Below are 23,858 nucleotides of genomic sequence, written 5' to 3' on the forward strand. Positions count from 1 at the left end.
AGAACGAATGTACAAACTCTCCTCCAGAGTAGGAGAGCAGTCTCTGGAGAACAGTCTACGGACCCAAGCAGGCCCTCCTCTCAGGGCTGGGCAGACACTCAGTAGATGGTCTGCCCCAGGTTCTTCCCACACAGTACACATCCAGGACTAGTCATGAGACTGCACACAGGTCAGTGATTGTGTCTATTCACTCCACTCAACCCCAGGATGGCCACACAGTGGCCTTACCCTGGGTTGAGCCATGACCTTTTATGGGAGAGGACTCTGAGTTTTGAAATTGTCTATGCAAGGGGGTTTGCTTTCTTCTGAGCTGTGTGCCCTGCACTAGCAGTCTCTGCATTCTTTATCACAGATCAACCTCTTCACCCTACAACCAGGGTCAAACAGATTGAGGAATGTCACAGGCATGTTGGGGAGAAATATCACCACAGTTCTGATAGTGACACTTGGCCTGGCCCTGGCCCTCAGGCTCCAGTCACTTGTCAGATCCAATTCTCCAGGCCTGTGTATCCTCTGTGGAGACAGAGCACTCAACCTAGGACCAGGCCCACCACAAATCCAGAGTCTTCTCCCTGGACCCACAGAGGTTTTTGCATTTGAAACCAAAATTACTGTAACACTGTATGCCAACCATACTTCAATCAAAAAAGAAAGAAAGAACGCCAAGCAATGTTCAAGCCATGCCTGTTGTGGTCTTAAGACTGTCTGTATCTCGTACTTTCTTTACTCCCAGTGTCTGGTTGCTCCCAGTGGGAAGAGATGGCGTGCCTCCAAGCAAGAAGGAACGGACACAGGGACGTGGTTCTTAGATAAAAGAAAAACCAAAGATATCAACAAGGAATTGAGTGAATTGAGGAATTTTATTAAGTTTACACTCCCTCCCACCAGCACCCAGAGCAAGAGATAGTCCAAATAGAGCACCTCAAAACTGACAGCACCTAATGGTGTTGGGAAGATGGCATGGTTTAGAAAGGCTGTTGACATCCATAATCTGGCAGGATTGTGGGGGCTGCCAAACGGGCAGTTTTCTGTGCTGGGGAGAGTTGCTTGTTTGGAGAAATCAGTGGCTTTGAGCAATTGGACAGTTCATATTTTAGGGAAGTTTGGATATGCTGATCTGAGGAAGAGAGAAGATTGAAAGTGATGGTGGGATTTCAATGGATTCAGAGATTTGGGCTTTATGGAGGATACGGGATTAGGGAGACAAGGATGGGTATTTGGAGACTTAAAGAAATTAGCCATTTGAGGCTTGAGAAATTCAGTGGATTGGTTTAGGGCTTGATACACTTGGAAATTATGTGACTGGTGGCTTTGGGGAGTTGAGAAAGGGATTTGAACCTCATGGAAAAGGCAGGACTTGAAGAGCTTGGAAGGTTTGGAGATATTGATGCCTTGTGAGAGGATAGAGGTTTGAAGAGTTTGATGTGTTTGAATAAATGGGTATATTCAGGCAGTATGGTGTGTTTAGGAAGTTTGCAGGTTTGGAGAGGCTGAATAGCATAAGGATATGGTGGGTTTGATGGGCATGGGACATTGTTGGGGCAACTGATGGGCATGGACATCGGACATTGTTGGGCTTGAGGAGGTTGACGGGCATGAAATGTTGTTGACCTTGGGGAAGTTGAGGTTTTAGTGTATTTGGTATTGAAGACTAGCATTTTTGGAAGGTTGCTGATTTGTGGAAATTGGCAGCTTTAGGGATGTGGGTAGATTAATGGATCATGGGGTGTGTGGAATGATTAGGTGCTTTGGACATTTTTCCAAACTCTTTCATTTGAAGAGTGAGAGTTTTAGGAACACTGGTGAGTGTGGTAAAGATGGGGCTTGGGGTGAAGACAGCATTTGGGGATGTTTCGGGATTAGAGACATTGGATGTTTTATGGAGGTCGATGACTTAAGGAGTGTTTAAGGGCTTGGTTAAATTAGTAGATTTGGGTATTTAGAAATTTGAAGAAATTGGTTGGCTTATGGAGGATAGTAAACTTGGAAATGGAGCTAGACGTCTGTCAGGTGAAATAGAGAAGGCTATGAATTTTTTTGTTCCATTTACATTGGTTAGTTACATAGGGTAGGCTAAACTTGTTCAATTTTTGCACTTGATGGATGCAGGGTAGGGGTGTTCCATTCAAAACTGTTTATTTAGGAAAGCACCCAACCCTTTCCTCATGGAAGAATGTGGCACATGTAGCTAAGATCATCATTCCTCTTCTCCCTAGTCCTGTTCCCAACCCAGTTTGGGGGCGATAATAAGATCAAGGGATCCAAAGCAAGGAGAGTGACAAGGTAGAGAAAGAAGAGGCAAAGAACTAGGTGAGGGAGCGAGGACCAAGGAAACACAGCAGGGAACGGTAAGTAGGAGCGGGGAGCAGTGATACCAATCGGAGAAGAGAGCTTGGAACAAAGTGAGAGGGGCAGAGAAAAGAGAGAATTAGCAAGGAACAGAAGAGGGACAGGTAGTAGTGAAATCGAGGTCACAAATGTTCCTGCACAGTGCATACAAGTGACAGCACAAGTACACGACAAGTTGCCTTGTTTCTTCTCACAGCTGTGTTCTCCCCTCTCCAATGTCCACCCATATATTCAAGTTCAATTTCCTAGCTTTCGGGAAGCCTAGAGAGACAAGAACCCGTGGGCAGGAGGCTCATCACAACGTATCCAGATGGGCACAGGCAGGTTCCTCGTGTGGTTTACGCGTTGTCAGTTTCAGAGGCGCTGTGCATCCTGGGGGCAAGAAGAGAAGCAGGCATGGTCGTGCACACCTGGGAACAAGGTTCTAGTGACCTCATGAAAAAAAAAAAAAAGTCCTTAGAAAGAACAGGCTTTCCTGGGCTTGTGGGTGAAGCCCGGTACGGAAGTGTTTGTGCAAAGAATGAGATGGCAAACAAAGGTCATGAGATTGACCAACTCAACCCAAATGCAGAAGTCCCCACTGGAGACGCCCACTTTGGGATGTGAGCACACTTAGTCTCCTTAGCAGCCCTATAAACAAACCCAAATACCCTTCAGTTCCTTCGAGCCTCTGTAACGAGGATGGAAAAGTATTTGCGTGAGTCCAGGGTCTTGCTTCTTGGACTCCAGAAGCTTAGTCCCGTCGGCAGGGCTGTTTTCCTGCCTCGCATCTCGCTGGGAATACGGATGTGGGCGGAGCCGGTTCGTTGACCCGGTGACGTCGCCTCGGGCACTCTCTGGGCTGGCGTGGGCCCTCCGTGGGGCGCGGGTCCGGCGGCGGCGGCGGCGGCGGCGGCGGCGGCGGCGTCGCGCTGCCCCTCGCCCGGCCAAGGGTGCACGCCGAGGCTGGGGCGCATTTTCCTCGACCGACCCGGGCTCCTGCGCTTTTCGGAGCCGGGACCCCGGAACCGCATAGCTCCGCCCACAGAGCTGTTTCCGAAGGGAGGTCCGCCGGGCCTTTGGCCGATCTGGGCAACCCGCGAGCAGCCCGCACGCTGCCTCGTAAGCTCGCCCCGCCCTCTCCACGAGCACCGCCACGGCTCGCGTACCTTTTCCAGAGCCCGTCGAGCCCTTTGCCTGGACGACCCCAGAGAGACGCACGAACACGTCCTACTTCTGAGAAGCCCGCCTCTCGCTTCTGAGCAGCCGAGCCCCATAGGCTGGCCAGTCTGCGCACAGCCCTCCTATTGGAAGCGGGGGCTGTCCGTCAAGCATTTCCTCTCTGCACCGCCCACTCCACCTCGTCCGCTCGCCTTCTCCGCCTATTGGCCGCGCACCGGTGTCCACCCCGACCGCGGCTGCGGACGTCCCCGAGTGAGGAGAGAAATCGGCCCGAGCCTCCGATTGGGCGCGGGGATTTGTCAGTCAAGGTTGGGCGGGGGCAATCGCAGCGCAGCGCACTGCATTGGTGGAGATCCGGCGCGGCCGGAGAGGGGGCGGAACCGGTGGGGCAGAGCAGGCTTCTTCTGATTGGGCCACGAAGGGAGGCGGTGCCGCCCTCCGGCTCCGGATTGGCTGAGCGTGAGCCGCGCCCCCGTCACGCCGCCAGCCGGCTGTAGGAGAGGCGGCCCGGCTCGCCTGAGAGCCGTGCGAGCCGGTGCGGCGGAAGGGGCGCACGGGCGGCTCGCCGGGTCCCCGACCAGACGACGTAAACCCGGGAGTGGCACGCGTCGTCTCAACGGTGAGGGGACGCCAGTGGGCGGCGGGAGCCCGGGCTCCGGCGCGGCGCAGAGCGAATCCAGCTCCGCAACCGGAAGTGTCTGCGGCGCGGCGTCGCACCGGGAAGTGTGGCCGGACGGCAGCCGCACCCGGAAGCGGGATGCTCGGCTGCTCGGGAAGTGATGGTACCCAGCCAGTTGGGATACGGGGTTAAAACAGGTGTTTCTCTCTCTTTATCTGCTGGAGCTCATTAGAACCTCCCTTTTCGGGAAATGTTGGAGGGTGCAAGTATTTGGCCGTGTTTTTGCTTGTCTCATCCTGCTGAAACCCGAGGGGAAACGAGCACTAGGGTTGTGTCCAAGGGCCGGGCTCAGCAGAGGCTTTTAAGAAGTTTCTTTTGCTGTCACCCTCAATTCCCTTACCCCACAGGGATGTGCAGATGGAGGCTGGAGGAGACACTGCTGCCCCGGCCCCTGGGGACGCGGAGGACCTGGAGGACACGCGGTTCCCCAGTGAGGAGGCTGGAGACGGTGGAGGGGTTCCCGAGGACCCGCCGGATCCCGGAGACGGGGACCTGGAGAAAACAGGTATGCCCTCCCCTCACGAGGGTCTCGGAAGGAATACCGAGAGGGTGTCACTGTCGGGGGGGGGGGGAGTGGGGGGCCAGCGAGGAGCCTTCTGGACTCAGAAAAGTAGTCTAAACCATAGCGGGATCAGTAGGAGGCCATTGTGGACACAGAGTGTAATTTGAATCATCAAGCAATGAACCGGAAATCAGTGGGTGTCAGGGGATGTTCACTGGGGACTTGGTGTGAGTTCAGGTCTTTGAAGAATCAGAAAGGGATCAGCGGGGGTCAGTGAGGGGCAATGGGGATTGAGGATGTTTAATTCAATGAACGAATGACTGGAAGAAAGTTAGCACAGCCGAAGGGAAACTATTCAGAAGTCAGTGTCTTTTGGGGTAGGGTGTTGTTTAAGCCATTGAGGTGGGAAGGGGGATCAGGGGCAACCAATGCACACTCAGTGTTTATGAGGACTCAGTGGTGGGTTGTTGGTGGCAATCTTTAAGGAACCAGAAATTAGCAGGTGTTAATGGTGATCATTGGTGAGGAGGCAGTGGACATCAGTGAGATTATTTGCAGAGTCGGAGGACCAGTAGGAGGGTTTTGAAGACCTAGGTGGTTGTGTAAAGGTATTTGGTGGAGACTCAATGGGAGTCATTGGGAATCAGTGCTCATTGACCACATCAGAATGAGTGGATGTTAGCAGCGGCGTCAGGAAGGATGAGTGGGCATCACTGAGGATAAGTGGTGGAGGTGGGGGGGTCGTGGTCTTAGTGAATTTGGGAATTATTGGCAAGTAGTGGTAGGTACTGGGAGGCATAGGGATCATTGGGAACATGGGAATCAGTGAATGTCAATCAGAGAATGAGGAAATATGAGGTCATTGGGATTTTATGGGAAAATTGTTGATACAATGGTTGTCGCTGGGAGATCGGTGGACATTGACTGGAAATGGGAAGGGAGTCAAGGGAAGTCGTGGGTTTCATTGCTGATTGTTAGTGATGGCCATGAGGAAGGGTGGTGGAGATCATTATTATAGTCCTGTGTGTTAGTGTGTATTATGGTGGGTATTATAAGGAGGGGAGTGGATTATCAATCAGAATAAAAGGAGATCAGGGAAGTCAGAGGAGGTCGCTGAAGTCCTGGATGTTAGTGGAGATTACCAGTAGTCATTGGGGAAGGAAGAATGAAATACAAGAGGGTCGGGGGAGGTCATCAAAGTCTTGGATGTTAGTAGAGGTTAATGGTAGTCATAGTGGGGATGGAATGCACACGGGGTAAAATAGATGGTGTGTCAGGGAAGTCACCGGAGGTCATTTAAGACCGGGTATTAGTGATGTTAATGCAGGGTCATTGGAATGTTAGTGAACAGCAGTGGGAGTAAACAGGGTGTTAGGGTGCTAGTAGATATTCATGGCTGTCATTGGGAGAATTAGTGGTTATCACCAAAAATATACATAGGTGACCAGAAGAGTCAATGAGGTCATTAGGGATCAGTGAACATCCATGAGAATAAATAAGGGATTAAGGAGGGGTGGGGCAGGGGAAAGGATTTGAATGAGAGAATGTAGAGATATTAGTGGATGTCCTGGTGGCCAATGTGGTGAGTAGATACTACGAGAATACATGAGGGGTCAGAGATGTTTATAGGGGATCACTGAAGATGAAGATATTAATAATGTTCATTCAGAAGCAATATGGTGCTTTGAAGACTTGGAAGTGGCAGTTACTGAAAGGAGACTAAATAGTCTCTAGGGACATAGAGGGTTCAGTAATGACAGTGAGAGATTGGATTGTTGGGGCTTTAGGGGGATCATGTGGAGGTCACTGAAGGGTGGAGGACACACCTGGAGGTCTGTGTCAGCATCAGGGGTCTTTGGGGGGACTGGTAGAGATTTGGTAGTCCTTGGGCACATGGGGTGAATGGGAGTCCACAGCCAGCTGACCCACCAGGAGTTCCCTTTCAGAATCCGAGACGAAGGATCAGCCACCTGGCCTGCTGTCACCACTGCCCCAGTCAGACGCCCCATCATGCACCTGTGGGCTTTGGGATCCTGCAGCCTCCGAGAATAGTCCCATGGGGGCCCCTGAGAGTGGCTCTGGGGGCCAGGGTGGGGACCCCAGTGATGAGGACTGGCGCAGCAAGCGAAAGCACGTGTTTGTGCTGAGCGAGGCAGGCAAGCCCATCTACTCAAGATACGGTAGTGTGGAGGCTCTGTCGACGACCATGGGTGTGATGACAGCCCTCGTGTCCTTCGTGCAGAGTGCAGGAGATGCCATCCGCGCCATCTATGCTGGTGAGCAAAGGAGGAGGAGATAGAGCAGGGGATGGTGACTGGGAAAATGACTGGCTGGCCGGCTGGCTGCCTGGGAGACTATCCAGGCAGCCAGGGGTGAGTCCCTGTATGTGGATGGCTGGCCAGGCAACTGTCTGTTGTCTGTCTGTTTGGCCTGCTTGGTTCTGAGTGATTAACTCACCTGGATCTGACTCACTGGCTGGGTACTTCCTTATTTATCTGCAAGCGTGACTTTGAGGGCTCTGTGGCTGAGTTGGGTGCCTCTGGGTTCTGTGTCAGTCCTTGCTCTGTCTTCCCCTGATCCATGCTGTGTGTCTAAGCTGATTCCTTGACCATCCCATCATGTCTCTACAAACATCCAAATTCTGCCAAGTTGTCCTTATCCTAGTCCAAGTGTACCATAGAGTGACCATGTGAGCTTGGGCCAGGAGTGTGTGTGTTCAGGGAAAGAGGAGAAGAGCCCCCCCCCCCGACCCCTCCAGTCACTGCTCACCCATCTCTACCCCTTCGCCTCCCTTACCTCCCCCAGAGGACCACAAGCTGGTGTTCCTGCAGCAGGGCCCACTGCTGCTGGTGGCCGTGTCAAGGACTCCTCAGTCAGCAGCCCAGCTGCGGGGGGAGCTGTTAGCTGTGCACGCACAGATCGTGAGCACGTTGACACGTGCGAGTGTGGCCCGCATCTTCGCACGCAAGCAGAACTACGACCTCCGCCGCCTGCTGGCCGGTTCAGAGCGCACACTAGACCGGCTTCTGGACAGTGTGGAACGGGACCCTGGTGCCCTGCTCCTGGGCGCCGTGCGTTGTGTGCCTCTGGCTCGCCCTCTGAGGGATGCACTGGGTGCACTGCTCCGACGGTGCACAGCACCTGGCCTGGCACTGTCAGTGCTGGCGATTGGAGGTCGACTGGTGACGGCAGCCCAGGAGCGGACTGTGTTAGCCGAGTGCCGGCTGGACCCCGCTGACCTGCAGCTGCTGCTCGACTGGGTGGGTGCCCCGGCCTTTGCGGCAGGGGAGGCATGGGCACCTGTGTGCCTGCCCCGCTTCAACCCTGACGGTTTCTTCTACGCCTACGTGGCTCGCCTGGATGCCATGCCGGTCTGCCTGCTGCTGCTCGGCACTGACCCTGAGGCCTTCCATGACATGGCCACCTGCCGGCGCCTGGTTGAAGAGGGCATGCACACTCTTGGTGCCATGCGTGCCCTTGGGGAGGCGGCCAGCTTCTCAAATTTCCCATCAACCAATGCTCCTGCCTACAGTGTGCAGGCTGTGGGGGCACCTGGCCTCCGACACTTCCTCTATAAGCCGCTGGATATCCCCGACCATCACCGCCAGCTGCCCCAGTTTACCAGGTAGGCCCTGACCCTGTGGGCAGTTGGCTAAGCAGGAAAGATTCGGCATCTCATAGACTTGAGGCAGGAGAGAGCCAGGAATTCTCTAGAAGGATGGAATAGAATGGGTGTCTGTCTGATGGGGGAGGCTCAACCACCAACCTCAAGGAATCCCTTATTCTGGTGAGGAAGAGGGCCCCAGTACTCCAGGAACCCCCTTGTTTGCTGGGGAAGCTGGGCCTCCAACCACTGAGAAACCTCAAGTCTAATGGGGGAGGCTCAGCTCCCTCCTTTAATTGAACTCCCTAGACTAAGGGGAGACAGGCCAGCCAAGAAAGCCTCTCACTGACCTTGGCCTCCCCTCCCTCCACCACTGCAGCCCCGAGCTGGAGGCCCCGTACAGTAGGGAGGAGGAGCGGCAGCGCCTGTCGGACCTGTACCACCGTCTGCACGCACGCCTCCACAGCTCCTCCAGACCCTTGCGCCTCATTTACCATGTGGCCGAGAGGGAGACACTGCTGGCCTGGGTAAGTCCAAGAGGGGTCTGAAAGACTTTATTCCTGACTTCAAGCCTCCTTTTCCTCCACTCTCCCCTCTGACCATGACAGGCACCATGAGTCACTGTATGCCTTCACTTGGGCTACGCCTTGGCCTGCGGCGCTGTTCCTACCATTACACATGTGTCTTTGAAACACATGAGAATTGCACACTCTACAAGCCTCCTGTACCACTCTTCCTTTCATTGTTACCCCATTAGCAACCAGTACAGTGTCTTCGACTTTGAAGAGGTCCCATAAACCACCATCAGGGTGCCCACTGCTTTCCCATGAGCCCTGCCTGTGCATGAGCCCTACCGTTTAGTTTTCCCTCTGGGAGCCCCAGCACTCGTGAACACTACAGCCTTGGTCCCAGGCTGTGCCTTCTACCTGTGTGTCCTCCCCTGAGGTCCTCAGGGCTCCTCTCCTCACTTCCCATGTTGAGGGTCAGCTATTCAGAGAGTTTGGCCAAGGTGACCCCACTGGAAACAGTACCTTCCCCAGGCTCTGCCATTTAGCACACATGTATTAAATCACTTATTGTATGCTTATTGGGTATCAGGCATTGTTTTAACTGCAGGATTTTATTATTTTTAAATTTTCATAACTTTCATTTTCAAGCAATTTTAGACTTGCAAAGATGCTGCAAAATGATACAAATAATTACTATAAGTAGATCTTTCACCTAGTTTCTCCAGACACTAACCATGGGAGCTTATTAAAATCAGGAAATTCACATCAATACAACAACTAATCCACAGACTTAATTGAGATCTCACCAGTTGCCCCACTAATGTCCTTTCACTGGTCCAGAAGCCAGCCCAGGATCATAGGTTGGTTTATCTATTGTTATCTCCTTAGTCTTGTTTATTCTAGAATCCTCTCTCAGTCTCTTTTTTTTTCTGGCATGTGCTTGGCACTTTTGAAAAGTACCAGCTAACTAGTTTGTACGATGTCCCTCAACTTAGGTTTTTCTAATATTTTATCTTGACTGAATTAAGGTCATGCATTTTCTGGCAAGACTATCCGAGGAGTGAATGATGTGCTCTTCTCTGCATCTGATCTGGAGATCCACGTCGTCAGTTTGTCCCATTGTTGATATAACTTAGATCACTTGGTTAAGGTGGGATCTTCCAGATTTCTCTACTATAAAGTTAGTGTTTTCCCCCTTTATAATTAGTAAATATCTTGTGATTTTTGTCAGGTTTCTCTTTTACATCATACCTTGCACTCATTTTAATATCCATGATTCTTGTCTGCAATAATTACTACTCTGGTGTTTGCCAGGTAGTGACTTTTGAACTCCATCATCCATTCTAGGCATATTGGTTGAGATTCTACTACTATACAGAAGACCTTTTCCTCCCTCTATTTGTTGAATTTTTAATTTTATACCAGTATAGCCTCATGGATTTTTCTTTAACTCATTTGTTCATATAAAAGCCTTTTCTGTCATTTACTTTGGTACATGACAAAAGTATCTCGAGTTAGCCAGCTGGCCCCTGTGTCTTTTTGATACATCTCCATCACTATTTGAGCATTCCAATTTTCTGGCACAAGATATTCCAGGCTCATCAAGTGCTTTCTCAATGCTAGTCCTGGAATCAGCCATTTGTCCAAGGAGCCCTTGTAGTGAAGAATGGCATTTCAAAACCAAAATATGGTTAGCCTAGGATTTTAAATTAAGTTGTCAGGGGATGATTCCCTGAAGAGATGGTATCTAAGGGGGAGGTGGCAGGCCATGTGGGTGTCTAGAGCGAGAGTACACCTGGCAGAGGGAAAGGACTGAGCAGATGCTGTGAGGTGAGACAGAACCTGGCTATCTTTGAGGAATAGCAAGGAGAGGTTAGAGTGCTGGAGGAGAGTGAGCAAGGGGGAGAGCAATGACAAGTGATACAGAAAGGTATAGTGACCTGGTCAAGTTAGGTCTCTCTGGTTCGTATATTAAATTGAATTAATCCTCAGATTATGCCCAGACTACAAAGAATGGTAACAGGTATGGGGAGCTTAAAACCTTATATACAACAACTGCTCAGTAAATGTTAATCATTGTTGTTATACCTGGTCCACAGATGAGCAAACTGAGATCCAGGGAGTACACACACACACACACACACACACACACACACACACACACACAGCCAGCATTATCCAATTGAAGTCACTAGATCCAGCAAATTCCTTGGCCTAGCTGAAAACCCCTAGCCCACCGTGACAAAATATTAGTTTACCTATTAGACCAGTGACCAGGTAGCACAAGGTGGGAACCCTTGCCAGATGTGTTTTCCGAACCAGAGACAGTAATGGGGCTCGGGTGGGGTGGACAGGACTGGGCATGGCCAGCTCTGGCCCAACTGACTGACTCTTCTAAACCTGCAGGTGACTTCCAAATTTGAACTCTATACCTGCCTCAGCCCCCTGGTGACAAAGGCAGGTGCCATCTTGGTAGTGACCAAACTCCTGCGCTGGGTGAAGAAAGAGGAGGATCGACTCTTCATTCGTTACCCACCCAAGTACTCCACACCCCCACCAGCCCCAGCTGCTTCCACAGACCAGCCTTCCCATAATGGCTTATTCACTGGACCTTGAGAGGCAGAGTTCTCAGGTTGGGCAATGCTGAGAACCACTACCTTAGGCTTTTACCTTCTGTCTCCACCCTGGAAATGGGGCAGGAGGCACAGAGGACAGTCTGTTTCCACAGCTCCATCATGCTCTACCACCTCTGGGGCAATCCTTAGGCCTTCCTCTGCCTTCCTCTCCCTCTGCCTCACCTCCTCCACTTGGATGATGTTCGCCTCTGTCAGGGGCTATCTCCTCTGGTCCTGGTACCACACCCCCTGTCCTGCATCAGGAGTCTGCCTCCTTGATGGGCTCTCAGCCCTGAGTGTCCAGGGCTGGCCAGGGTCCCGTTGAGTGGTCCACAGGGGCTCTGGAACTGGGAATGCATGGCCAGCCTGTGACTGGAACCAGCTTGGAGAGAGTTTCAGAAAGAAACAGTACATAAAAGACCTAAATTCAGTTCCTACAAGGACATTCCTTTGCCCTTCACATACTCCATCTTAACCCTGTCAGAAGTGCCCCCCATCAGTGTAACCTGCTGCTGACACCAGTGAGCACGTGGCCTCCAGGGCCTCCCTCCAGGACAGAGCACCTGACTTCACACGTGTGGAAGGTGCACTCGGCTTTGAAGTCTCTTTGAACTCAACCGTGAAGTGCAGAAAACCTGGCATAGGCGGTTTGCTAGGATTTGTGAACGAAAGGGGACTCGAACTCTTGGGTACCACCGCAAAGCACATGTGCATTTGTCCCAGACTTCCACGACCTGCACCACACAGCACCCTAGAAAAAGGCTTCCCCAGAGTTTGTATGCGCGTGCGCAGCGCTCCCTCCTCCACCCATTTGTGCCCTGTTTTCCCTGCACTGGAGCTGGTGGGCCTGGGGGGCGTACGCATGTGCGCTGCCACCGGCTCAGGGCCGCGGGGCAGCTCAGCTGGAGCTGAAGCCTTGCTCCTGCGCTGGTCAACCGACCGGCGGGCGCGCAGTGCACGCATGCGCATCGCGCAGCCTCGGGGGGGCCCTCGCACAGCCAGGTTTGGTTGGTTGGTTGGGTTTTTTTTGTTTTGGGTTTTCTTTTTTAGTAGTAGTCATCGAAACCGCATGCAAGCTCAGGCCCCGCGTTGGAAAATGGCGGGCAAGTTGGCGTCCTTGAGAATGGAGGCCCCCGAAGTCGTGGAGGAGGCTGAGGAGGCTGAAGGTAGTGAGGGCGAGCCGGCCTCTTCCCGGCCAGAGCAGGAGGGAGGGAGCCTGTGACCCGTTACAGTTATGAGATGTAAAAGAGCAGTACTAAGAAATAAGAATTTAAGCTTTTTATTAAAAAAAAAAAAACAACTTCACCAAAGGGGAAGCAACGTGCATATTCTCATCATTCAGATTAACTCCACTTTATCAGGCACATTGGTTTAAGTGTTTCGAAGAAACAACTAGGTACTTGAGTATGCATTTCTTCAAACAAAAAGGGGGCTGGACGTTGTCACAAAAATCACCCTGCTCCTGCCACACCGAGGAAACGCAGCACTAATTCCCCCAGTATCACTTCACACCCAGCCCATATCACATTTTGCGTGGACTCTAAGTCCACGAGACTTAATCGAGAATGGCCTCTCCCACGGACGGCTTCTTTTCTATGGGGCCCTTTGTCCATAATGACATCCCACAGCCTGTTGCCCTAAAGATGATTAGAGATTACTGCGTAGCTTGAAGAAGAAACCTTCCCAATTCGGTGATCCACTGCTATGCCACTAACTTTTTTTTAATTGTAGACATTTTTGGAATGTACCAAAGTACAGCATGGTGAAGGCCCATGTACCCATCACTCGTTTCAGCAGCCCTGGACTGTGCCCTCCTTTGATCTATCTTTGTACCCCTTTCCTGCACACTCTTTAAACTACTGTATTAATAATAATATTTGGACTGCATCTTTCCGGATCTATCTATGCAGACATCAACAATAATTATGATTGTTCACTTGTTTATTGTTACTTCCCCAGCACTTAAAACAATGCCTGCTTGGCATGTAGTAGGTGCTCAGTATTTTTTTTTTTTTTTAGTATGAATGATAAGTGTCACACGACAAGCTCTCTTAGGTTAGGGTTACCCATCAAGGGCCAGCTTCCAACAAAGGATAGGCAGGAAGAAGACAGATGCAAATAGATCTCATTTATTGAGCACTTCTATAGCACTTAAGATAGTCGCAACTATGCTAAAAACCATTTTAGTGTCAAGCTTTCAAATTAGTCAAAATTGAAGTTATGATTAACTTCACCAGCAATGGATAACATTGAAAAGTATGTAACTTACCATTTCTAGCCCCTTGGAAATGGCTTTAAAAAGAGAGGGATAAATCTAGTATTGATTACTCTGTAGGGAAGCAGACTCTCTTGCCTCACTCAGAACTGACCAGTAAAGGCTTTGCTAGAAGCAGTTTGGCAGAATATTTTTAGCGTCTAAAATGCTATTCCATATCTTTAGTCACCATGCTTGGTAATCATAGGATATGCAGATGTGTGGACCATGAAGGATCACTGGAGTGTTGTTAGAAGCAAAACACAAGGAGCAATCGGAAATGTCTAGATTTAGATATACCCATGCCCACTGTGGAATGCCTGGTGGACATTTTTTTAAGCAGTTGGAAAAATATAAGATAAAAAATTTTTAAAGAGTAAGATCATGGCTTATTGACAAAGAATGAGCTTCAAAAATGATCATACTTTTATGAGAGAAAAGCAAGTTGGGATTTAAAAAAAGTAAAAGAGGGGCAGTGTCAACTAGAGCTCCAGATATATTGCACAGAACAATGTCTAAAGGCCTAACTAATCACCACAAGGGACTTAAATTTTTAGGAGCGTGCAAAGGTGGAGGCATTTTTGTGATTTTTTAAAAGATTTTTTTCTTTCAGGAAAAATGTAGTGCTATATAATGTTTAAATAGAGAAAGTGAAATTTTGAAAGGCATCTGAGGATCATATATTAATATTGATCGATATTAACATCCCAATTTTGATGGTTATACTGTGGTTACCTGGTAGGGTCCCCTTGTATATAAGAAATATACACTGGAATATTAAGGAATAATGGGCCATGATGTCTGCAATTTATGGTACAGAAATGCTCACAGATGAGAAATCCAATACGCAGGCAAATAGCACTGTGGCCTTTTTCTATCACTTTTATGTACATCTGGAATTATTTGAAAATAAAATGTTAAAAGGGATTCATGCTGTACAGGCTGTTTTGTAATGTGGATTTCTCAAAAAAAATTTATCAAGATGTCAGTTGGGTTATTTAAGATTTACTGATCACTCATGATGACTAGGACTAGAAATGGAGAGGAAAAACACAGATAGATAGAGCTTTTGCAGAAATAGTTACAAAAGCTAGCTGTAAAAGCCATGGGGACTCGAGATCATGATCCAAGCCGAAATCACATTGTCTGGGCACTGGATGATATTACATGATGATTGTTAATCTTGTCAGTGTGATTACAGGATTGGAGACATCTAAGAAAATGTCCTCAAGTAGTTGAGACTCTTAATGAGATAGTTGGGCATAAAATGACATAAAGCATAGGGCTTGCTTGAAAATAGCTCAGCATGGGCAAAGCAGCTGAAGCAAATATGCGTGAATATTAATAGTCGTCAGATCTTAGCCATGCATAATCAAAGTTCATCACGGTGTCCTCTCTACTTTCATGTGTGTTTGGAAATTTTCATATGAAATATAACAAAACAAATAATTACAAATACTTCCCCTTGTTAATAAAGTAGCTTTAATTGTTTTGTTTCATTTCCAAATATTACGAGTATTATAAAAATTAAAAAGTCTCAAGAAGTACAGAACCTATTATTAGTGATTTTATTGGAGAAAGGCAGTAAGATTTAGGGCCAAAGAGAGAAGGGGAAGTTTCATTTCTAACTTCACATATTTCTGTAGTGTTTGAATGTTTTTATGGGTAAGAAAGTAAAAACAGGAATACATGAAATACGCTTTACTAAAAGGTCTGAGTATGTTCATCAAACTGTTGACAGTATTAACCTCTGGGGAGGGGAGTGGCTTATTGAAGAAGGGGCTGTTGCTGAGAAGAAGCTTTTACTTTTTAGTCCATGTTTTTCTACATTTCTTTATTCTGGAATTAAAAATTCAAATGAAAATCAAATTAATGCATACTAACTTACAGATGATTTCAAACAAGACATGTAAAGAAAGTAAATATAGCACCAAACATTTTAACAAAACTTAATAAGCTTATGTTAAAAACCCCTGACCTACAACATGATTTTTTTTTAAGACGTATTTATTTACTTGAGAGAGACAGAGAGAGCAGGTGTGGGAAGGAGAGGAAGATGGAGAGAAAGTCTCAAGGAGGCTCTGCGCCGAGTGTGGACCTGAGATCATGACCCAAGCCAAAACCAAGAGTCAGACACTTAACAAACTGTACCACCCAGGTGCCCCTATAACATGATTTTTAGTGGCTGCAAAAGATTTCATCCTATAAATGTGCTGTAGTTACTAAAATATCTTTAGGTTGCTTCCATTTTTTAAGATTAGAAACAATGAACAACTTCCCCACCATTACTTATTTCCTTGAGATAGATTCCTAAATATGGAATTTATGATCTAGAGGATTTGAATAATTTTTTGATATTTATTACCAAAAAGCTTGAAATGTAATCATGGTTTTGCCTATCAGTTTGGCAAATGAGGATGTTAGAAAGCATATGTGACTGCTAAGGATACGAGGAAGGAATCTTTTGTGGGCCTCCTTGAAACAGGTGGAAAACAAGTTCATAAATCTAGTCAAATTTAGTAATACACATGCTCTTTAATCCAGCAGGTGGCCTAGGAGGAATTTGTGGGTTTTTTTTTTAAGTTGTTGTTATAATTTTAAAAGTAATGCAGGCTCATATTAAATACATACGGAAGTATATATGGTGAAAAGTGTCTTTGAGTCAGGATCTGATAAGGTCTTTTCCTTACAGTTGAATGATAGATGTGTCAAGTCCCTTTGATTTACTAGTTTCCCCCTCCCTCTTTTTTTTTTTCTTTGCGATCTATTTATTGAAGAAACCAAATTGTCCTGTGGAGTTTCCCAGCATCTGCATCCCCATGGTATCATTTAACATGTTTCTTTTTCTCCCCCTTTTATTTCTTCTGAATTGGTATTTAGGTAAAGAAACCTGGTAAGATTCCTGGACTGTTTTGTTTTGGTTTGGTTTGATTTTTGGCAAGAATCCTTCATAAGCGGTATTGTCTTCTTCCATGAGGAGGCTCATAACATCTGGTTGTCTCTTTTTGATGCTAGCAACAACCATTTCCTACACCCACCAGTTCTTTAAGAATTTGCAAATTGTGGCCTGTCATGATTTTTTAAAAATTCATATGCAATCGTTCTGCCCTAGCGCATCACTTAGAACTTCATATTGATTTTAAACAGCAGCAGCAGCAAAAGTGCATCCCCTCCTTTCACCCTGAATTTCATTTCACTAAGGGGATGCCTGTGGTGTTCTCTGACTTCTTAGGAGAAGTTGACCCTTAGTTCTGACTCATCCAGCACACATCATAAACCTCAGGGCAAGAGACGAGGTCTTACAGCAGCCCTGCTCTGGCTGGAAACCTGGCCCCCAGCCTGTCCTCAGTTCCAGCTCAGGGGCTCCCCAGAACTCACTGTGCCTTTTCTTCCTCCCTTCCCAGATAGGCCTGGACCTTTCCTCCATCCTATAATTCTGGTTTTCATCTCTGCAGGGCAGACCAAGTCTTTGAAGATGACTGAAGACTTGCTGGCAATGGTGAAAAAGCTGCAGAAAGGTCATGCATCTCTTTGTGTCTGAGGCTCAGTGTGGGGCTTTGAGGCAGGCAGATGTGGTTCAAACTAAGTCCCCTTAACTCACAACCTGAGAAATTATCCCATTGTGCATTCTCCCCCTTATACAGTTTAATTCTTTGAACCAAAAGTACAGCTTCAAAATTCAAGAAGTATTAAGGGGACAGAAAATCCTACTCTCTTACACATACACTTGCCATCCGTGTCCTTGACCCAAGGGATAGCAGCAACTATTTTTAAATTCTTAGGTTTTTTTCCAGAGATTAGAACACATACATATTGTCCTCCCTTTTTATATACAACAGCAAATGTCAATGCAAATGACTGCACTTGCTTCGCTTGTTGAAGGGGCCTAGGAGCCAGCCTACATCTGGGTGGGGGCAGAGTGCTAGCTAGGTTTGAGGTTTGACCCTAGCCCAGCCCACCTGCTACTTAAAATACTATGATCCATTGGTCTGTTTGATATGTTCCAAATAAAAGAGAACCCTCTTCCTCCAGCCCTGCACACTCATGACTACCTGGAGGAGTGCATTGGGGCTACTGCCTAGGCTAAAATTAGGTAGAGAAATTACAGGACTGGAAATGCAGAGTAACCATGACATCCTCGAGTAAAATGAAGACCCTCAGGAATGTTAAGTCATAATCAGCACCTTGGAGAGCATTCACTCTCCTGGCAGTCTCAGGAGATAGAGTTGATGGCCTCAGAAAATCAAGGGCTTGAGTTTATTAACTCCAGAACTCCAGTCAGAGTTGGTAGTGAGACCCAGCAAGGGTTGGGAAGCTTTTGCCCCAAATCTGTGCTGCTGACCTTGAAGCCAGAGAGATGAGGAGGAAGTCTTCTCCATAACAGAGCCCAAAAATTGGGACTGTAAGAAGCTAGAGATGGTTCCCTAAAGAGAGCATGATCTTTCCGTCACTGGAAAGCTTTAAAGTTGCCACCCACAAGATGAAAACAGCATTGTCCCCATTTCTCAAATGAGGCCAATACCAGAGTCAGATGGGCAGTGACTGCCAGGCTTTTAACAGGGTGGAGATCACTGTCTCCCACTTCACTCAAAATTACATCTAGAAGCCTCCACCATGTCATGTCCCAGGAGGCCCTGTGTGATCTGTCAACCCCACTTTCCCCCACCTTGCCTCCTGGTACTTTCACCTTACTCATTAAACTCATATCAGCCTTCCCCCCCCCCCCACCAGCCCCTTAGTCATTACTTTGGGCATGTGCGTTACTCAATCCCACTGCTGGGGCTTTGTACTTGTCCCTCTGCCTGGCACGGTCTCCCTACTCCCCACCCAACAAAACTGCAGGTTTTCAGGTAGGGCCCTTCCATATCAAGCACCTTCTACCCTTTCACCCTTGAACCCCTTGCTTCACTTTATTTCCATCTGCAGCAGTTATCGCCACCCACATTGATAGCAAATACCTTTGCTCAATGTCTGTCCCACCAGTGCAAAATGGAAGCCCTTGCAAGGGCCCCTTACAGAGCCCAGCACACAGCAGGCACTCAATAAATGCGTTTTGATTGCTAGTATCAGAGACACTGTGCCAACACTCACCCATCTCTATCTGCCTTAGACAGCCAGGCATCTGTCTTCTCTGGCTCAATCTTTCTTTCATGCTGCAGAGGGAAGCCTGGAACCACAAATTGAAGAACTGATTAACCGGATTAATGAGCTTCAGCAAGGTAAACTCCAGGACCTACACTTCCTAGCTAGCCAGCAAGTACCTGGACTTTGAATGCCTCCACTGCCTCATCTATAAAGTCCAGGCACCTTCACATTGATGAAAGAGGAGTGTGCAGTGCCATAGTGTGCAAGAGAATAGCAAAGTTAGAAGCTGCACTCACACAAAGTCTTCTTCTCTGCTTTTGCCCAGCAAAGAAGAAATCCAGCGAGGAACTGGCAGAAGCCCAAGCTCTCTGGGAGACCCTGCATAGGGAATTGGACTCCTGTAAGTGGGACCAAAAGAGGGACCCACAGATCTTATGAGCACCGCCAATGTTCTCTGTACACCTCAGAGCTCTGCATCGGCTCTTCCCTCCATCTGCAATGCTCTTATCTGTATGATACCGATTGTCTCTTTGCTATTACAAGTCACATTTCAACTCTTAGCCCAAACTTTATTCTAACAGATCTACCTTGACCACTCCATCTAAATATGGATTACCACCTTCCCTCTGTCACTCCCACTCCCCGGCGTGATCTGTTTCTTCAGAGCCTTTATTTCCACTTGACATAGTGTATTTATTTCTAGGCATTTCTCCCATTGGTATAAATCCCCGTGCATTCTGCAAGGGCTTCACTCCTTTGTCATCTACAGAGAATGTGGACACGGAGATGTGCATCAAGATGGTCCCCAATGGGAGATGGTTGAGGGTGGCAAGAAAAAATACCTCCCCTGCCCTGGCACTGTACCATACGTTTTGTAACTTTGATATGCCTTTGCATGAAGTTGCAATGGGGGCACAGAATGTGACCTCTGGAGGCTCAAAGTGTCACTGTGTTTTCCAGTGAATGAAGAGAAAGTGCATCTAGAGGAGGTCTTGAACAAAAAGCAAGGTATTTATCAGCTGCTCTGTCTTCATTGTTCTACCCCCATTCTACCCACAAGAGACCACATTTCCCAGAACAGCTAGAGAAGTCCCACTGAAACCTGAGTCAGAGTGTTTCGCTCTCTGCTCAGACCTCTCCCTTGGCTGCCACCTGACTCAAATACACTAAAGGCCCCCAAGTGCCCTCCAATGTGTGATACGATGTGGGGCCCAATACCTCCACCCAATCTTGACTCCCCAAGAGTTCACACAGGCTACCTTGATTCCTCTTCCTACAGAGGCACTGAGGATCCTCCAGTTGTACTGCCAAAGGAAGGAAAGTGAAGCTAATAGGTAAGAGGTCCTGCTCAATTTTTCCTCAACCTGAAGGAGGAGGGAGCAAGAGCTAGGGAAAATATACTCTGGACACACACTTTTCATTTTTTCTTTCCATAAAATAGAGTAGCTAGACAAGAGACTTCTCTGCTCATCTTTGATATCAGATGATGGTGTTGAGGTTAAGTCACTCATTTGATCATTCATTGTTCATTTCTTTATTAAATAAATTTCACTCACTGGTATTATTCTAAATCATTTTCTGTTGATTATTCAGCTTTTCTACCATCCATTCATTTGTTTATTTATCTGCCCATTTAGGTCCCCAGTCATCCACTTACTCACGTGTCCACCCACTCACCCATTCATCCACACATCTATGTAATCATTTTCCAGACAGCCATTATGTCTCCAGCTTTCCAACCAATCTTCCATCCATCCAATCATCCACTCATCCTCTCTCCATCTTTCCAACCACCCATTCGTCTAGCTGATCATTTTTTCACCCAGTCATCCATCCAGACATCTATCCATCCTTCCAGCAATTCATTTCTTTGTCCAGCCATCATCCCTCCACTCATCATTTCTCCAACCAGCCGTTGTCTCTTCAGTCAATCATTCACCCATCAGTTATTGTCCATCCAACCACCTGTCCATCCATCTCTCCATCCTTCGAACCTTTCCTTAACATGTACTTGTAACCAGAGGTCTCACACCCTGGTGTACCATGATTTTAACTATGTGGGAAAACCTGATGATAAAGTAGGTGTATGCTTAACTACACTACACCACACAGACTGTCTGATGAGCAGTTTATGTCCATTTTTCTACCTAATCCTCACATTAATTACAGGAGTTAAGGACTACTGTTACCCTCCCACCACTATCACCATTTTACATATGAGGAAACAGATCCAGACTTGCTAAGTAACTTGTCCAGGGTCAGAGTGGAATAGCAGATCTAGGACTCAAGCTGAGACTTCAGAATCTATTTTTTTTTAATTTTTTTTATTTATTTATGACAGTCACACACACACACACACACACACAGAGAGAGAGAGAGAGAGAGAGAGAGAGAGAGAGAGAGAGAGGCAGAGGGAGAAGCAGGCTCCATGCACCGGGAGCCCGACGTGGGATTCGATCCTGGGTCTCCAGGATCGCGCCCTGGGCCAAAGGCAGGTGCTAAACCGCCGCGCCACCCAGGGATCCCAGAACCTATTAAGCTAAACTACTATACCCCTCACAGAGGTTTCTCAGGGAAGGCATAGTTTGATGAGGGACAGGATGGACAGGGTGATCATCTCAATAGAGGCCCATAAAGTTGCACATCCAGTCACAGGAAAGGACAATGATGAAAGTTGTGAACAGACCACTGCCATTTCCCAATCCTGCTGAAGGAAGTGAGGGCTTATTCAGAGATATGACTAAGAGTTGTCTTTCTCCTTCCAGGAAGAACATGTTGCAGGACTGCACAGAGCAAATTTCTATCCATAACTCTCAGGTTGCAGAGAATTGCAGACAGAAGAAGCTGGGGTAACTGCTGGGGTAACCCTGGTCTATGGCCCAGTGTGGTGCTGGTTGAATATGGGAGTGGGGCTTGCATCAGGGAGTCTGTTGGAAGAGGAGCTATTGGAACCAAGGCTTGGAGGAAGAAGCCCATAAAGGGGATCCTAGGAGAGGGAGCACAGGGCAAAGATCCAGAGGCCTCCCAGAGGACTCCCCAGACTGGGCCAGGCTGGCTGTCAGTCCTACCATATATCCTCTCATTCCTCGGTATTCGCCTGTAGGTTGCATGTTGAAGAACAGCTGGAGAATTTGATGGGCCAGCACAAGGAACTCTGGGAATTCCACGTGAGCCATCCTCATTGCCTCCAACCACAGCCCTTCCTCTCCTGGTTTCAGTATCTCCACTGACTGACTCACTGTCCACCCACTGCTCACCACAACTCCATGGGATAGTCCTTGACTCCTCTTCCTCTTACCCACCTACTAAGCTTTTCAGGTCTTACCTTAAATCTAGCCACCTCTTACCATGTCCCATTGCCATGCCCGGCATCTTTGCCCAGATTGTTGCTAAGCATCCTGCTTCCTTCCTACTCACCTCGAGTTTGCTCCCCTTGCAATGGCAAATGGGAACCTTGAAGGCCATGGTCTGATAATTCCTTCATTGAACTAATGAATAAAGGAAGAGACAGTGAGGAGATAAAGGGGTCAACTATTTGCTGTCCCCAGGATGGCTGGGGGCAGGGAAGGCATACCCAGACTCTAAACAAAAAGATAAGTGGATCATGTAATGTCAGGGGAAGGTCTCTGAGCAGGTGACATCTGAATGCAGACATAAAGGAGGAAAACATGCAGGTATCTTGGTGCAGATGATCCTGTTAGAAGGAGAGGCCAATGCCAAGGCCTTGAGGCTGAAGCGTGCCCAGGTTATTAGTAGGAGAGCAAGGGGAAGCGGGTGGAGGATGAGGGAAATGAGGAGAGATTTGGGAGGTACCCTGGGACATGGAGGGCTTCTGGAGAGGACATGCTTCCCCATCACCACCAGGCCACAGCTGGAACTGCACGTCGAGTTAATAGTTGAATGAATGAATGACATAATTCGGGTAAGGGGACAGACGGACCGACAGGTCTCCTCTCTCGCAGATGCTGAAGCAGCGACTGGCCTGGGAGATCCGTGCTCTGCACAGCAGCAGGGAGCAGTTGCTCTCTGAAGGTGGGACGCCGGGCCGGGTGGGGGCCGGTGGGGGCGGGTAGGGGGCGCCTAGCCCGCGGGAGCCGCCGGGACCTGACGCCCCGGCCGCCCGCAGAGAGCCGGGCCCTGGCCAAGCTGGAGGACGTGGAGCGGCGGCTGAGCTCGGCGCCCGAGGCCCGGGGCGCCCAGGCGGTGGACGACGGGTGAGAGCGGCCGGAGCCGCGGCTGAAGCAAGGAGCCAGGGGGCGGGGAATGGGCCGGCCCTGCCCCCCGCAAGGACCCGGCCCGGGAGGGGGTCCGCGGGGCCTCTGCGGCGGCGCTGCTCGTCTGAGGTCCCCGGCGGGTCCTCCCCGCGCCGCCCCACCTGGTCCTCTTCTTCCTCCCCGCGCCCGCCGCTCTCCAGGCTGAAGGCGGAGCTCGAGGAATTCGGGGGGCAGGGGCCTGCCCAAGCCCACTGCGCCCCAAAGCACGGAGCCTGCGAAGGAGCGGTAGGGAGCCTGGCGATGGCGGCGAGGCGTGCCCTCGGAGCCCCCCCGGGAGAGCGTCAGTGGGGAGCGGGGCGCCCCGCGGGGCACGGGGGGGCACGGGGGGGCAGCGGCCGCCCGCGCCCTGACTCGCGGCCCCCGCAGGCTGGCTCGGGCCCCGGCGCCCCCCGCGACGACCTGCAGCCGCGCCCAGAGCAGTAGGACCCGCCCGGAGCCCCGCGCCCCGCGCCCCGCGCCCCGCGCCCCGCGCTTCGCCCAGCGGCCGAGAAATAAAGGCAAAAGGATTCGGCGCTTCCTGCCCTCCCGCCTGAGTCTGTGCCCGGCGCGGGGGCGGGGCCTCGGCCGGCTCGGGCAGCTCGGGGCGCCGCCGCAGCACCCCACCTCCGCCGCCCCACTCCGTCGCCTGTCTGTCCGCCAACAGGCGCCAAAGGGAGCGGGGCAAAAACCCACGTAGGGTCCTGTCTGTGCCCCGTGGTCCCGAGGCCATCCCAGCCTCTCGGGAGCGCCGGCAGCCCCCGACTCCCTCTGACCTCCCAGCCGTCCCCTGCTCCCCCCCATTCCCACTGACCTCTCAGCCGCCCCTGCTCCCCCCCAACTCCCACTG

At 49.5% G+C, this 23,858-nt stretch overlaps 2 protein-coding genes across 5 annotated transcripts; both read left to right on the top strand.

Moving 5' to 3' along the window:
* Positions 1 to 4,002: 4,002 nt before the first annotated feature.
* Positions 4,003 to 11,849, top strand: MON1B (MON1 homolog B, secretory trafficking associated). 4 transcript variants are annotated; one of them, XM_055306598.1, is made up of 6 exons: positions 4,003 to 4,326; positions 4,537 to 4,694; positions 6,638 to 6,967; positions 7,497 to 8,316; positions 8,675 to 8,822; positions 11,211 to 11,849. In XM_055306598.1, the coding sequence occupies exons 2-6, from the start codon at positions 4,547 to 4,549 to the stop codon at positions 11,418 to 11,420; spliced, it is 1,656 nt and encodes a 551-aa protein (XP_055162573.1). In that variant the 5' UTR covers positions 4,003 to 4,326; positions 4,537 to 4,546; the 3' UTR covers positions 11,421 to 11,849. The 4 variants fall into 4 exon arrangements, with proteins under 4 accessions (XP_055162573.1, XP_055162576.1, XP_055162575.1 ...); XM_055306601.1 differs by having other exon boundaries at positions 4,547 to 4,694; XM_055306600.1 differs by having other exon boundaries at positions 4,003 to 4,292.
* A 134-nt stretch (positions 11,850 to 11,983) lies between these two features.
* On the top strand, positions 11,984 to 23,455 carry SYCE1L (synaptonemal complex central element protein 1 like). The gene is made up of 10 exons (XM_055305214.1): positions 11,984 to 12,585; positions 17,129 to 17,191; positions 18,833 to 18,892; positions 19,084 to 19,158; positions 19,719 to 19,766; positions 20,038 to 20,092; positions 21,862 to 21,925; positions 22,721 to 22,790; positions 22,885 to 22,972; positions 23,173 to 23,455. The coding sequence occupies exons 1-10, from the start codon at positions 12,126 to 12,128 to the stop codon at positions 23,453 to 23,455; spliced, it is 1,266 nt and encodes a 421-aa protein (XP_055161189.1). The 5' UTR covers positions 11,984 to 12,125.
* The last annotated feature ends 403 nt before the right edge of the window (positions 23,456 to 23,858 follow it).

The sequence above is a fragment of the Nyctereutes procyonoides genome, unplaced genomic scaffold, assembly GCF_905146905.1.
Source record: "Nyctereutes procyonoides isolate TBG_1078 unplaced genomic scaffold, NYPRO_anot_genome, whole genome shotgun sequence".
NCBI lineage: Eukaryota > Metazoa > Chordata > Mammalia > Carnivora > Canidae > Nyctereutes > Nyctereutes procyonoides.